Consider the following 16,847-nt stretch of genomic DNA (forward strand, 5'->3'; position numbering starts at 1 on the left):
AAAAACACCTTTGATACGTGCTCCAGCCCAGTGTCAGGGCAGCCAGCTGTGCCAGGGCCTTAATGCCCTCCCAGGGGGCAGTCCTTGCCAATGTCGGACAGAATTTGGTGGATAAGTAGCCAGCTCCCTCACTCCACGTGTGGGATGGCTCTGAGTGTGACCTACACCGTGTCCCCAAGGTGCCCAATGGAACTGAGGTCTGGTTGCCCAAGATGGTAACCTACTTGATAACACCCCCTTTACTAGATGTTTTCCCTCCCCTGTCTCACTTCTCCACTCCTCTGATGGTGCTTCCTGGGATCACAGGCTTTGCAGCCCATTTAAACCACTTACCCCGAGATAGCTTCTTAGGGACCCCAATGCAATGCCCCAGCAACAACCAAGATCTCGGGGACTGTTTCACCCCCTGCCTTGCCTGCAGTGCTTTCGGGAGGAGGTTCTCCCAGCTTCCAGGAGAGAGAAGCAAACCCCTGTAGATCCCTTGCAGGAGCTTATCCCTAAGGGAGAAAAGATAGGGGAGGAAGGTTGGGAAAAAAATATGCTGCTGCTCGGACCTACCTGTGCCCTCTTCAAAGCAGGTGGTATGAAATTTTCCCATATAAAATTCTAACCCTATGATTGCAAAAATAAGGATTGCGAAAAATAGGAGGAGGCCGATCTGCAGCAGGGGGATCATTGCCTTCATGATCGACTTCAGGACGACTTGTAAACCTGGGGAGACACAGAGAGAGAGGCCCCACAGGCCCGTGAGAAGGCACCCCAAAATCCCACCCCCAAGATGCCTCCTGAGGGAACCCAGAGCACGCAGGAGGCTGGGGACTGGGCGATAGTGAGGGAAGATAGATGGAAGACACAGAGGCTGCTTGTTATAATAACAGGAAAAATTCCTCCTAATATTTTAGAGCACTTTTTTTTTTTTGGTTTTGTTTTGGCCGTGCCGTGCGGCTTGTGGGATCTTAGTTCCCCAAGCAGGGACTGAACCCGGGACTATGGCAGTGACAGCTCGGAGTCCTAACCACTGGACCGCCAGGGAATTCCCCACTTTTTATCTTTAAAATATTTTTAAAAGTATTGGACATAGGCTGTCCCATTTGATGACATTTTGGGCAAGAAAGAGGTGGAAATTCGTGGCTTTCTGAGCCCCATTCTTGTTGGGTGGCTTTCACCCAGAGCGGGGTGACTTTTTCTAACTTCTTTCCACCAAGAGAGGGCGTCTTTTCCTAATTCATACAAAGGCGCCATATACGCTAGTTTCAGCTCTGCCTGGGAAGGCAGTCAATGTCCTAGTTTCAACCCTGAGAAACCAGACATTATTTCATTGGCTTTTAGCAACAACCCCATGAGGCAGGCGCACGTGTAAAATTATCCCCATTTTACAGAGGTGGGAAGCAAAGCTCAGCGGATGTCATGATTCACCTTAGGGCATGATAAATAACAGGGCCAGGATTTGAATCCAGGTCGGAATGATGTCAAATCCTCTGTTTGTGACCACTGTTCTGTATGTTTAGAGAAGTCTATGGTTAAAATGAGGATTCAAACATATAGCTTGGGTCTTGCTTCTTGATGAGAAGAACTTCCCATGGCCCACGATTAGCAACCCCTGATGGGTGGAGACCACAGGGGGACTATGTTACTCCAAGGGGTCCAAAATGTAAGGGTGATGCACGTGGCAGAGTGGCTAAGGCTCTGGACACTGTCTGAAGTTGATGCCCAGGCCAGATCTCCTTTGCTGTTGGTAGACCCTCCCTCCAGCTGCTGTGGGCATTTGCTGCTAACGGCTCCCAGATGCCCCTCTTTTCATAGAATTGCCCTTGGTTATCAAAAGCTCCTCACCTGGAAGGCTATCGCTTCCCCACCTCCCACCCCCAATAACTGACCACAGAAGTACAAAAGACCAGCCTGTTGCCTCAAGTGGGAAACAACACTGACGCTATTTACACCCAGAGCTCCCTGCAGGATCCGGCTGAGACTGCATCCTTGTTCAGATCCTTCTGCTACCCTGTCCTGCTGCCCTCATTCTCTCTCTCCTGACAGCACTCCCCCAATAAAGCAAGTGCATCTGAACACCTATCTAAATCTGCTTCTGGGGAACCTTAGTCATCTCCTGACTAGCAAAGTGATCTTGAGCAAGTCACGTTCCCATTCTGAACCTTGGTTTCTTCGTCTGTAAATGGGGATTAGAATAGCACCTCCCTCTCAGGATTAAATGAGAGGGTTCATATCTAGCAAAGTCCCTGGCACATCATAGGTGGTCATTAAACAAAAATTCTTATTAGCATTAGCTTTGGGATGGCCCTTGATTTACTAGGACGTAGGCACCCACTGGAATCTTGCAGACACCTGAGTAGAAGTGCCTTCTTTCTAACAAAAAGACCCTGCTGGTGGTTATCTGGAAAACCTTACTCTTTAAATCTGGATGGCAATGAACCTGAAGAACGAAGCTAATGAGACATAAAATGGTGGTAATAACAGAACCTACTTCACAGGCTTGTTGTGAGGATTAATGAGTTAAAGAAATGTCAGATACTTAGAACAGTGCCTGGTACATAGTAAGTGCTTATAAATAAAAAATAATAGTACAGGGAGATCATAGTAAGTGCTTATAAATAAAAAATAATAGCACAGGGAGATCAGCTCGGTGCTTTGTGACCACCTAGAGGGGGAGGATAGGGAGGGTGGGAGGGAGGCGCAGGAGACAGGGGATATGGGGATACATGTATGCGTATAGCTGATTCACTTTGTTATACAGCAGAAACTAACACGACATTGTAAAGCAATTATACTCCAATAACGATGTTAAAAAAATAGGAATTATTATTATTACTACTACTACTACTGAGGCAGTAGGACAGAAAAAGTTTAGGCCTGTTTTGTTCTGTTTTTCTTTTGTTTTTTCCAGCTGAACCTAATCCTGACCCTGTGTAATGCAGCCACCCCCAAAGGATCTGGAGTAGAAGTATCCCTGGAGGATGAGAAAATAGCATGGAACGAGTATAGACTTTGGAGCTCATTGCTGTCAAGCTTTAAGAACTCAGGTGAGTCATTTGACCTTTCTGAGCCTCCACTTTTTCATTTGTAAAATGGGTTCACTGGGTGATTGTGAGGCTGAACCAAGATAATACACAAAAAGCTCTTTCTGCTGTGGCCGGTACACAGTAGGCACTCAATGAATGGTAACGGCCATTGCCAGCAGTGTTACCAGGCTTGGGGTCAGACTGGCTAACTCCTAATTCTGCCATTCTCAGCCACGTGACTTTGCTCAAATTATTCAGCTGCCCTGAGCTTCAGTTTCCCCATCTGTAAAATGGAGATATCAGCATTATCGACTTCACAGGGTTGTGAGTATGAGGACCTGGGTGGCGCTTACCATGGCTCCTGATAGAGAAATGCTCAATAAATGGGTGCTGTGGTGATGGGTGAGGCTCCTGGCTGGCTTTCAGGAGCTCATCCAGACCTGCAGCCAGATGCCTGGTGGGGAGTCCCCTGAGGGACTTCCCCAAAGTGGAGGCTGCCCTGACCCAGGCTGGGGAAGCACCCAAGGGTTCCCGTGACACGCTATGCAGAGGGGAAACCAAGGGCTCGAGGGACCCCTGAGCAGACCCCTGGTCACGGTTGGAAACTCACGCACTTGGGATTCCAGACACCAGCTTGAGCGGCCGCAGCACTCGAACTGCCCTCAGCGTTCTTAGGTCAAACTCCGTCCCAACTGTTGCCAAGATGCTGGAAGAAAGAAGCCAGAACAGAAAGCAGAAGGTGGGTTTCAGGGTCAGACAGGTGGGCGGGGGTTCGATGTTGTGGTATATTGGCTGGGTGACCACAGGCAGGTGACTTTACATTGCTGGGCCTCAGTTTTGTCACCTGTAAAACAGTGTTAATAGTACCTGCTTCACAGGATAAAAGATGATTTACAAAGACCCCAAATAGGTGTATGGTTGATGATACTCAATAAACATTAGGCTGAGAAGAACAGAAGCTTCCTGTGGCACCTGGTCGGGGTGACTTTCAGTGTATTTTGCAGCTCACAATCAGGATGGATACTGGGGAGGCTGGGAGGCCCTGGGGGAAGGACCAGGGGGAGTGGCAGATCCTTTGGGGCTCAGGTCTCTTTACCAACTGGCAAGAAAGCAGTTTAGTGTTAAGATCCCAGCCAGCATGGGTTCAAATCTCAGCTCTGCCACTTCTCAGCTGGGTGACCTTGAGCAAGTTACTTCCCCTCTCCATGCCTCAGTTCCCCCTTTTGTATAACAGGGATCACAACAGTACCTACACATCAAAGGGGTGTGAGGATTAAATGAATTGATACATGTGAAGTGTTTGGCATTGTGCCCAGAACACAGGAAGTGTACTAAGCTACTCAAACAACCCCAAAAATGGGTGTAGCCCTGCCGGGGTGGACCAGCTGACATCAGCTCCAGAAGGGGGCTACAGACCCCGAACCTCAGGGTAAAAAGTCACTCCTGTAAATACAGGTGAGTAATAATCACGGTGATAGGTGAGAGGACCCTCCCGTAGAAAGCCCCCCGTGAAGGCCCCATCCTAAGACCTCATTTGTAAAAAGTATTGCTGGTGAGAAAAGGGGTCCCAGAGACCCTCCTCAACCCAAGGAACCCCCAGATGCGTTTCCTGAATAAGAAATGTAGTAGGAACCACCAAGAACTATGCCACAGGAGAGGTTGTTGTTGGAGCCTCACATGATGGGCAAGAAATGCTGAAAAACAGAGGGCTCTGTGGTTAAGAGGAGGGAGACCACGCAAATAATTTGGGGGTGTCTTCAGTTTTGTCCAGGGATCTGGATCTTACGACTTTTACTTTGAACAATCATATCTGCATCTGTGAATACCCAGAATCTACATCTCTTTGTCTTTTAAATTTTATTTATTTATTTATTTATTTTTGGCTGCGTTGGGTCTTCGTTGCTGTGTGTGGGCTTTCTCTAGTTGCGGTGAGCAGGGGCTACTCTTTGTTGCGGTGCGCGGGCTTCTCCTTGCGGTGGCTTCTCTTGTTGTGGAGCGTGGGCTCTAGGCGTGCGGGCTTCAGTAGTTGTGCACATGGGCTCAGTAATTGTGGCACGCAGGCTCAGTAGTTGTGGCTCGCGGGCCCTAGAGCACAGGCTCAGTAGTTGTGGCACATGGGCTTAGCTGCTCTGCGGCATGTGGGATCTTCCCGGACCAGGGCTCGAACCTGTGTCCCCTGCATTGGCAGGCAGATTCTTAACCACTGTGCCACCAGGGAAGTCCCATCTTTGTCTTTTTTTAAATTTAATTTTTATTTTATTTTGGAGTATAGTTGATTTTCAATGTTGTGTTAGCTTCAGGTGTACAGCAAAGCGATTCAGTTATACATATACATACATCCATTCTTTTTCAGATTCTTTTCCCATATAGATTATTATAGAATATTGAGTAGAGTTCCCTGTGCTATATACAGTAGGTCCTTGGTGATCATCTATTTTATATATAGTACATCTCTTTGTCTTTGAGACAACCAGTATCTGCATCTGTAAATAACCAATATTGGCACGCCTTTGTCTCAGGACTTTCTTTGAAGCTGAGACAGGCCCAGGGAGTGAATTCCCCTGTGAGAGCAGCCCTCCACCAAAGATTGCTGGGAGTAGGTGGATGAATTCCCCAGCTCCCTTGCTCCTCCTCCCAGATCCTCTGATGTGTGAGTTCTACACAGGCTCCCAGAGAGGCTGAGCCCAGCTGCCCGCAGCAGGTAACCTGCTTGACCCTTCACTCTTCCTTGTCTCCCCACCCTTGTCCCCCACCCACACTTCTGGAGTCACTTCCCAGATGAACTACTTGCACGTGAATCCTTGTTTCAGGGTCAATATGGAGGCACACCAAACTAAGACAGGGGTGTTCCCAACTATTCCTAAAGCAGAGACGGGTCTATTAGGTTGGGCTGACCTCCTTTTCCACCATCAACAAATGCATATCTGAACACGTCCTGTGTGCTGGGCAAAGCAATACCTGAGGTCCTCCTTGCCCCACGGAGCTGATGTGGGAGAAAAATGTTTAACCAGAAAAGGCACACAGAGAATGAATCCGTCACAGGTGTCATGCATTCTTAGAGAGAGAAGGGGAAAACAACAGCTCTGAGGGCACACAGCAGGTAGTGTTAACTCGTCTGGGACCCAGGGAGGACCCCATCTCAAGCTGAGGACTCATGGAAGAGGAGGAGGAATCTGGTCCGTGGGGGAAGAACTTTCCAGGCTGACGGAATGGCAGAGACAGAGAGCCTGGGGTGGGAAGGAGCTTGGCAAATTCAAAGAATGAGATGGTGCATGGTGGGGATTTGGATGGTGCCATGAAGCTGAAGTATAGGTGGGGGCCATGCCATGAAACCCCAAAGAACTTTTCATTCATTTAATTCTATTTTTCATTTCCTCCCCCAACTTTTCGATATTCACTAGCATTCCTAAAACTCCATCCTATAGATCACCAGTCTGTTTCACTTTCTTCCTTCTTGGCAGGTAAAAGCCATTGGTGAGGGCAGGCACAGGAAAGGACAAGCATTTGTTGAGTTTTCACTCACTCACTTCACAAACATTAACTGGGCACCTACAATGTGCCAGGCCCTGTCTAGGTCCTGGGGACACGAGTCATAGGAATCCCTGTTTGCATGGGGGAGGCTGACAATAAACGCAGCAAATATGCCAGATGTCAGGGTGATGAGTACAAGGGAGAAAAGCAGTGCAGAGAAGGGGGTGCACTGGTAGCGTGGGGCAGGGTGAGGGGAGTGATGACACACATATCAATTGGTAAAAACCAACTGCTCTTTCCTGCCTGGCAGGGAAGTAGTTCAGAGTTAAGGACGTTCAGACCAGCATTGCCCAGTAGAACTTTAAGAAGAGCCATGTGTTGGACATAGAGAACAGACTGGTGGTTGCCAAGGGGGAGGGGGTTGAGGGAGGGGGTTGAGGGAGGGATGGAGTGGGAGGCTGGGGTTAGCAGATGTAAGCTTTCATATATAGAATGGATGAACAACAAGGTCCTACTGTACAGCACGGAGAACTATATTCAATATCCTATGATAAACCATAATGGAAAAGAATATAAAAAAAGAGAATGTATATATATGTATAAGTGAATCACTTTGCTGTATAGCAGAAATTAACACAACATTGTAAGTCAACTATACTTCAATTAAAAAAAAGAAAAGAAAAACGGAAAAAAATAAGGAAAAAACAAGAAGAGCCATGTGTGAAATTTAAAAATTTCCAGTAGCCACATTAAGAGTCAAAAGAAACAGGTAAAATTAATTTTAATAAATATAGTTTCTTTAACCTGGTGTATCAGAAGCATTATCATTTCAACAGGCAATCAATATGAAAGATTATTCTCAAGACATTTTATACATTCTTTCTTTTGGAGTATGCCTTTGAAATCTTGGTGCATATTCTACACTTATGGCACATCTCAGCTCAGGTGCTCAGTGGCTACACGTGGTCAGTGGTGAATGGACCACACAGCTCAGTTATGGAGAAAGAGTCAGTAGGATAAAGGTGTGAAGTGAGCCACAGGAATATGTCAGAGGAAAACTCTAGGCAGAGGGACAGTCAGTGCAAAGGTACATGTGAGGAACAGCAAGGAGGCTAATGTGGCTGGAACTGAGTAAGCCAGGGTGACAGTGGGAGGAGATGAGGCCTGGGGGGTGATGAGGCAGATGGTGCAGGGCCTTGTGGGCCACGGTGAGGACTTCGGCTTTTGCTCTGAGTGAAGTAGGAGCCATGGAAGGTTCTGAGCACTGAAGAGACATGATCTGACTTGTATTAAAATAAGACCCCGGGGCTTCCCTGGTGGTGCAGTGGCTGAGAGTCCGCCTGCCGATGCAGGGGACACGGGTTCGTGACCCGGTCCGGGAAGATCCCACGTGCTGCGGAGCGGCTGGGCCCATGAGCCGTGGCCGCTGAGCCTGCGCGTCTGGAGCCTGTGCTCCGCAACAGGAGAGGCCACAACAGTGAGAGGCCCGCGTACCGCAAAAAAAAAAAAAAAAAAAAAGGACCCCTCTGGGGGTCAAGGCCAGGAGCTGGGAGACTAGAGGGGAGGTGACTGCCCTGGTCCAGGTGAGAGAGGATGGGTTTAGACCCAGTCGTACTGGACACAAGGATAAAGCTGAGATGAACTCAGCTCTGCCCTTAGATGACCATACAAGTAAGTGGGTGAGAGATTCAAGTCCTTTTGGCTCCAGGGCCGTAGGAGGCAGGAACGAGGAGGAAATGAATACAGACAGGAGGGCTGGGGACAGCATGATTGTGGAGCCCAAGTCTGAAGAGGCAGCACAGCACAAAATGTTACAAAATCTTAGACCTGGAGTTAAACCCTGACCCTGAATTTTCTCATTACGTGGCCTTTGCCCTAACTTCTCTGAGCCTCTGAAATGCAGACAATCCAACCTCCCTCCTGCCCACTGCAATCTTAGCTGGCACCCAAGGTGTACTATCTCCAGACCCCCTCCCTGGATGGATGACAAGGATTTAGGAGGAGAACAGGAGGAGGGGGAAGGCTTCTCAGGCCGAGAATGTCCTACAGAGGCAGAAGGCTTCCCTCGGGATATGTGGTGGGGGGAAACCGGAGGCAGAGAAGGTGGGTCTTGTCGTGTGGACAGTAGGGTCATGTAAGGTTTTGGAGCAGGGGAGGGATGTGATTAGGGTTGGCGTGAGGAGGACAAGCCTGACAGCTGAAAGGACAGATTGGTGGTGATGGAGGGAGGAATTAGGAGGCAGCCACAAGAGCCGACCGGCGTAATGAGGGCTAGAACTAGGACAAAGGCAGTGGGAGTACAAAGGAGGCCCCAATTTATATATAGCTGCCATTGACTGCTGTGCACCAGGAAACTTGCCAGGGCTCATCAAGTCCTCCCTGCATCCCAGCAGTCAGCAGGATGAGTCCCATTTTACAGAGGAGGAAACTGAAGCCCAGATAAGTTACTAATGCATGGAGGTCCACACCACCGAGGAAGAATGTGAACCCAGGACCCCAGGACTCCTGAACCCCAGTTTTCTACCTCACGTGGCTTGTTGGATGGGGTGGGGGCAATGGTGGGAAAGAAAGGGAAGGGAAGAATGGCTTTCTGATTATGACTGGAACACCAAGTGGTCCATTTATTCAACCAGGGTTTATTGAGTACCTGCTATGCACCAGCAACTCAGGTAGGACCTGAGGATGCCACCATGAACAAAGTGACAATGGGTCAAAAAGGATCTTGCTGTGATTAATGTCATAGAGTGTTCTGCCTATGTTTTTCTCTAGGAGTTTGATAGTTTCTGGCCTTACATTTAGGTCTTTAATCCATTTTGAGCTTATTTTTGTGTATGGCGTTAGGGAGTGTTCTAATCTCATACTTTGACATGTACCTGTCCAGTTTTCCCAGTACCACTTATTGAAGAGGCTGTCCTTTCTCCACTGTACATTCCTGCCTCCTTTATCAAAGATAAGGTGACCATCTGTGCGTGGGTTTATCTCTGGGCTTTCTGTCCTGGGAACATATGTATATGTATAACTGATTCACTTTGTTATAAAGCAGAAACTAACACACCATTGTAAAGCAATTATACTCCAATAAAGATGTAAAAATAAATAAATAAAAATTAAAAAAAAAGTGACAATGGGAAAATATACGGTATGTCAGATAGTGTGAAGCACTATGGAGAACAATACGGCAGCCACCAGGGCTTCGAATGGAAGGATGGAGCATGTGGTGGGAGAGAGGGATTAAGACTGGGCTACCTGAAGGATGGAGTTGTCAACTGAGATGGGGACGATGGAGGAAGGGGGTGGTTTGGGGGAAGATCAAGACCTGGATTGTGGACACGTTAAGTTTGGGAAGCCAGTTTTCTGTAATTCCCTCATTAAAACCTTCCAGGGGCTTCTATCAGGCTTAGAATAAAATCCAAACTGTAGCGTGACCGTAAGACCTTGTGTGACTTTACTCCCACTGACTGCTCTGTGCTATACTCCAGACACTTTGGCTTTCTGTTCTTCCAATGGGAAATCCTCCTTTCCACCATGGAAGTGATATGTTGGCCATCTCTTCTACTTCAAACACTTGCCCCATCCCGTCAACTCTCTCCCTCTTTTCTTAGCTGGCCCTCTTCAAATCCTTCAGATTGCAGCTCAAATTTTTCTTCTCAGAGAGGATTTCCATGTCCCCTCCAGATAAAGAGAACCTTCACTCTCTGGAATTATATTGTTTATTAGGTTGTATATATTATTCACCTCCTCTTCTAGAATATCAGCTCCAGGAGGTCAGAGACATTTTTTATTGGGGTATAGTTGTTTTACAATGTTGTGTTAGTTTCTACTGTACAGCAAAGTGGAGTTCCCCGTGCTATACAGCGGTTTCTCATTAGTTATCTATTTTATACATATTAGTGTATATATGTCAATCCCAATCTCCCAATTCATCCCACTCCCTTGGTGTCCATACGTTTGTCCTCTACGACTGTACAGAGACTTTTTTTTTGGTAGTACCTGCAGCACCTTTCATGACGCAGCAGGTACTCAATGCATATTTGGTGAAAGCGTCAGGAGTGGTCGAGGGTAGGGTTATGGTAGACCAGATATCCCAGGGTAGATGGATAAAATGAAAAAAGCCAAGAATCCCCAATGGAATGTTGGGGAAGGGCGGGGAAAAAAAAAAAAAAAAGAGACAAGTAGAGGAAAGATATTGGTGAAAAAGAGGGAGATGTCACAGAGTCAGGCGGAGACCTGGCAGAAGAGTGTCATCCCTGAGGGTCAAGTTCAAAAGCGTTTTGAGAAAGGAGAGGTCATTGGTCTCCAGGGCAGCACAGAAATGAGTAAGATGCAAGGGATGAAAAGCATCCATTACACACTGGGGAGTCTCACCATGGTTGATGGCTGGAGAGAACAAGAGGAGGGGAACTGGAAACAAGAGCCTGGGTATGAGAAGAGAGTCTTTTTAGGGTGGAAGAGAACTGAGTATGTTTATGTGTCAAGAGAGAAAAGTCGATGATGTATCCCTTGGCCTTTAGAACCATGCTGCCTGATACAGTAACCATTAGCTACACATAGTTATTTAAAAATACATTTATAACTAAATTAGACATTCAGTTCCTCAGTCACATTAGTCACACTTACACATAACTATTTAAATATATAATTAATTTAATTTAAATTAAATGAGAACTTCAGTTCCTCAGTCGACTTTTAAGTGTTCCACAGCCACATGTGGAAAGTCGCATACAAAGAACATTTCCATCATTGTAGAAAGTTCCACTGGATGGTGTTGCTCTAGCATGTACCCCCACTAGGGCAGGAATTTTCATCTGTTTTGCTCACAGCTGTATCCCCAGGACCTAAAACTGTGCCTAGCATAGAGTAGGTACTCAATAAATGTTTGTTGAATGAATGAATGAATAAATAATGAAGTGAAATGTAGGAAAGCATAGTGATAACTAATAGACTATATTCCAGAAGAGATGGAAGGCTGTGTAGATGACAGGACTTGTCTTAAACTAGGAAAAAATCAGGGAAGCCACAGATGGTTGTCTACTCGATAGACAATCCCACCCCCTCCCTTGCTAATGGAGCACACCTTCCATCAAAGAGGCAGAAAATACCCAATAGTCTCTTTCTCCCAGGATTCCTTGCAATGGGAGCACCGGTCACATGACCCAGTCTTGTGCTTAACAGGATCTGAGTGAAAGTCTGCTGGGTGCTTCTGGGAAAGAGTTTCCCTTCTTTGAGAAGAGTCACAGGGCAGGAGACAGCCCTTCCTCTTCTTTGGCCAGATGCTTTTGTGCCTACACAGGATGGCTGGGTAGACATCTTGGAACTGTGGGTAGTAAAGGTTACCAAGAAAAGTCCTTACACTGAAGATGGCAGAGTGGAAAGATGGAAAGGATTCCTTGGAGACATTGCTGAGCTGCAGAACCAACACTGCAACCAAGCTCCCAGCCTGCAGACTTCTTGTAATGTGGATAACAAACACTCTTCCTAGCAGTTAAGAGCCAGAGAGCCCTGGTTCAAATCCCAGTTCTGCCAATCACTAGCTGTGTGGCCTTGGGCAAGATACTCAACTTCATTGCGCCTCAGTTTCCTGAGCTGTAGAATGGGGATGATCATAGTACTTCCCTTTATAGGTGTGGGAATTTAGGTGATATGCTTAGCACTGTGCTTGGAATTTACTCAGTTCTATATAAATGTTTGCTATCATGATCATCATCATCATCTAAATTTTTATTTTGTTACTTGCCCCTAAGTTATACTAGAACTGACTGATCAAGGAACCAACATTCATTGAGTTTATTCTCTTTGCCAGGTTATATGCTAATGGCCTTACATACTGAGGTCTCATTTTATGCCTCAGCATCTTTACCAGGTGAATACTCTACACTCAGTTCATTGACAGGGGAACCGAGACACTGAGGGGTTATCTACTTGCCCACAGTCACACAGCTAACGTGTGGTGCCTGTATCCTGAGTCTGACTTTGCCGCATCTAGGGAGCCTAGAGCCCAGTGGGAGCCCCAGACTGCTGCCCCTGGTTAACTCCACCACACCCACTTACCCTCTCCTGGGACCTCAGCCAATTTTATACCTCCACTAACCTAAGTGTAAGAAGGAGCTAGATTTTTCTCTAGCTGGCTGGAAGTCAGAATGTCAAAAAATATTTGCAGAGGAGCAACTACTATGTGCCAGGTGGGTGAGGAGGAGAACATGTGCAAAGGCCCTGGGGCTGGAGAGACCTTATGGTGAAGAGTGAAGTTACCAGATGAGAGGGAGGGGCAGGGGACAGGAGAATGAGAAGGAGATGTTAGCGTGGTTGGAAAACAGGGGAGAGGAGGGGGGATGTCGTCAAACCCCTGACCTCTGGTTAGAAGAAGCACCTGCCCATACTATTTACAATAGCCAAGATATGGAAGCAACCTAAATGTCCATCGACAGATGCATGGATTAAGAAGATGTGGAACATATACACAATGGAATGTTACTCAGCCATAAAAAAGAATGAAATAATGCCATTTTCAGCAACATGGATGGACCCAGAGATTATCACACTAACTGAAGTAAGCCAGACAGAGAAAGACAAATATCATATGACATAATATGATATCACTTATATGTGGAATCTAAAAAATGATACAAATAAACGTATTTACAAAGCATAAATAGATCCACAGACATAGAAAATAAACTTACGGTTACCAAAGGGGAAAGGAAGGAGAAGGATAAATTAGGAGTTTGGGATTAACATATACACACTATATATATAAAATAGATAAACAACAAGGACCTACAGTATAGCACAGGGAACTATACTCAGTATTTTGTAATAACCTATAAGGGAAAAGAATCTGAAAAAGAATACATATGTGTGTGTGTGTGTGTGTGTGTGTGTATATATGTAAGAATGTATATACATACATATATATGTATAACTGATTCACTTTACTGTACACCTGAAACTAACACAACACTGTAAATCAACTATACTTCTATAAAAATATTTTTTTAATTAAAAAAAGAAGCACCTGCCCTCATAGAATTGGGTCCAATCTTCCTGAGATGAGTATTTAGGAGCATAACTACTGCCTGTTACAGTCTATATTCTTGCCATTCATAGATTTTTCAAATTTTCTTCAAGTTCATTCTTGTATCACCTAGATTTCAGCTTCTCTTGGGAAAACTATTTCTAAAATTCCTATTTTAAACCCTCAATTGCAGAGAGTTGAGATAATCACTTTGTCAGTTCATGGCGTAGCTTCACCTTTGGTCTGTGCGATACCCCTCTCTTGTTTGTTTGTTCGTTCATTCGCCATTCATTCCTTTTTATCTCCATATTCTACTTTCATTCTTTTTCCCTGAGACAACGGATATGTCTAATTTTGTCTTATTGGAGTGCATTCTTGTAAAACGTGTATTATTTTGAGTGCATATATTTTAAATTTACATGAATGGCATGAAGTTAGGAATATTCTTTGTTCTCTGTTTTCAGCCAATGAAAACCGAACAGCAGACGTGCATTCTGGGGCTCTCACTGGTCCCCAGGCTCCCTAGGTACAGCCGCCACATCCCACCTCCCCATCCCCCAGGGACAGACACCAGGTGGCCGCCAGATCCTCTTCCACAGATGGCGATGGAGTGAATATGCCCATACTCAGTCCTTACAGACCCAGTGAAAGTCTTCCTGAGGTGGGTGACTGGGAGCATAACTGTCGGTGGGTCTAGACTTAGCTGGACTAGGCACTGCCGATGACCCTCCAGAGTGGCCATGCCCCCATGAGTGGGGAGGATGTTCCTCTGTCCCCACATCCCACTAACCCTTGACTTAACCACCTTTCTAATTTTTTCCCCTCTAAGAGGCATGCAGAGATACTCACTGTTTTCATTTTCATCTTTCTGATTACAAGTGATTTTGAGTACCATGTCATCTACTGACTAGCTTTTCAGACTCCTCTTCCCTAATCTGTCTGATCACATTTTTTGCCTGTTTTCCTCTTGGGGTTGCTGTGTTATTTTTGGTTTTGGTTATTATTATTATTTTTATTGAAGTATAGTTGATTTACAATGTTGTGTTAATTTCTGCTGTACAGCAAAGTGATTCAGTTATATATATATATATATATTCTTTTTCATATTTTTTTCATTATGGTTTATTAAAGGATATTGAATATAGTTCCCTGTGCTATACAGTAGTACCTTGTTGTTTACCCAGTCTACGTATAATAGTTTGCACCTTCTAGTCCCAAACTCCCAATCCAACCCTCCCCCGATCCCCCCACTTGGCAGGGGTTATTGTTGTTGACTATTCCCCCCTGTAGTCTTGATCAGTGCTGCCCAATATGGTAGCCATCAGCTGCATGTGGCTATTGAGCTCTCGAAATATGGCCAGTGTGAGTGAGGAGCTGAGTTTTAAATTGTATTTACTTTTAATTCACTTCCATTAAAAATAGCCACATGTCATAGAGAACACATTTGTGGCTGCCAAGGGAGAGAGGGGGTAGGAGAGGGATGGATTAGGAGTTTGGGATTAGCAGGTGCAAATTATTATATATAGAATGGATAAACAACAAGGTCCTACTGTATAGCACAGGGAACTATATTCAATATCCTCTAATAAACCATAATGGAAAAGGAAAAAATAAAGTCACATGTGCCTAGGGGCTCCCATAATGAACAGCTGTGAGCTATTAATCCCTGGTCACTTTTTTTCCTACCATCCATCCTATGCAGTATTTACAAACACTACTTTAGTTCTTCCCACATGTCAGGTGTTATTTTAAATGATTATAAATATTAACTCATTTCAAACTCCAAACAGCCCATGGGTAGATGCTATTCTCTCCATTTTATCGATGAGAAAACTGAGGAACAGAGAGGTGGAGTAACTTGCTCAAGGATTCATAGGACATTGTACAGCTAGGATCTGGATCTGGGAACCAAAGTGTCCCCATTATGTCCTTATTTGAACAGAACATCTTAGTTTTCATATAATCAAGTTTTTTGTTTGTTTTGCTTTAGAGTTTGTGCTTTTAAATTTGAGAAGTCCTTCCCCCTCCCTGGGTGGCACAGATATTCTCCTGCTTTTTCTCCCTTAATGTGAAGTTCTTACCATTCACACAATGTCCTCTCAAGTGCCTTAACATTTGCATGGAACAGTTCTTCCTCTTATTTGTCTTTTAAAGTAGAGGATGGTACAAAAGGGCACGTTTCTATTTTGGGTGATTCCTGAAGCTGTTTTAAGGTGCAGTGTTTTCTTAAATAAAAAGGAGCAGAAGCAGATGCAAAAGCCCCAGAAGGTGCAAGGTAAGTGATTCTAGAAAAGACGAGAGCCACAGAGGGGTGAGTTTGCTGGAGACAAAAAGGGGATAGATGTTGAGTGAAGGTCTGTGGATTTGGAGATGAGCAGGTCGTGGTGGGCCTCCTGAAGGGCCTTATTGCATTGCCTTGCTGATTGCAAGGCTGAAGGAGGTGGTGGAAGAGAAACCTCTCCTTGAGAGACTGTGATGAGAAGAGCGGGGAAGAGAATGTGGCAACTTGAGGGAGGTGGGGGCAGAGTGTCTTCCAAATAGAGGAGATCTGTCCAAGTTTGCAAGCAAAGAGCATTGTGTCCCTGGAGAAGGAGAGCCTGAAGATCCAAACGAGATATTTGATGGAGTAAAGTTCTCAAGGAAATGGATAACTATGTTTTCAATTTAATTCCCAGCCATTTAGTGGGCACCTCCTACAGGAGAGGCACTTGTGGAGCAAGATAAAAACAAAAGCTAAACTCTCGCCTGCAGCTGGTGGGAGTTGCAATTGGTTCCACCACTTGGGAAAATTGTTAGGCAGTTTCTTCCAAAGCTAAACAGATTCCACCCCATGACCCAGAAATTCCACCCAGGAATACCTCCCAGAGAAATGGGAGCTGTGGTCACTGAATGACAAGTAGGAGTGTCAACAGCACTTTTTCCTGTAATAGCCCCAGGGTGGAAAGTATCCAAATGCCTATCACCAGCATAGTAGATAAACAGCCATAAGAATGAATGGCCTACAGCTACAGCTACCACATGGATGGATCCCACACATACAATGTCAAGGGGAAGAAGCCAATGAGAGCACACCTTATGATCCCATGTGTTTACAATTCAAGAATAAGCAAGATCACCCACCAGGGCGGGTGGGGGCTGGAAGCTGAGGCTCGGGCTTTGGAGGTCGGATCCCAGGGAGAGGACTGGGGTTGGCGGTGTGAACACAGCCTGAAGGGGGCTAGTGTGCCACAGCTAGCCAGGAGGGAGTCTGGGGAAAAGTCTGGAACTGCCTAAGAGGCAAGAGACCATTGTTTCGGGGTGCGTGAGGAGAGGGGATTCAGAGCACCACCTAAACGAGCACCACAGACAGG

General features: G+C 45.7%; 2 protein-coding genes across 6 annotated transcripts in view; one reads left to right on the forward strand and one right to left on the reverse strand.

Annotated features, from left to right (window-relative positions):
• GCDH (glutaryl-CoA dehydrogenase) overlaps positions 1-16,847 on the forward strand; it is a 415,847-nt gene that overhangs the window by 380,026 nt on the left and 18,974 nt on the right. The gene's annotated exons all lie outside the window — the stretch shown is intronic.
• The window catches only part of CACNA1A (calcium voltage-gated channel subunit alpha1 A), a gene marked incomplete at both ends in the record, with an annotated part of 240,306 nt that overhangs the window by 123,032 nt on the left and 100,427 nt on the right, over positions 1-16,847 (reverse strand). For all 5 annotated transcript variants that reach the window (XM_081230532.1, XM_081230530.1, XM_081230531.1 and 2 more), the window contains 2 exons: positions 559-711; positions 3,629-3,720. In XM_081230532.1, coding sequence (XP_081086658.1) covers positions 559-711; positions 3,629-3,720 — 245 coding nt within the window. The remainder of the gene's footprint in view (positions 1-558; positions 712-3,628; positions 3,721-16,847) is intronic.

This window comes from Mesoplodon bidens (genome assembly GCF_964165515.1).
Source record: "Mesoplodon bidens genome assembly, chromosome: 4".
Lineage (NCBI taxonomy): Eukaryota > Metazoa > Chordata > Mammalia > Artiodactyla > Ziphiidae > Mesoplodon > Mesoplodon bidens.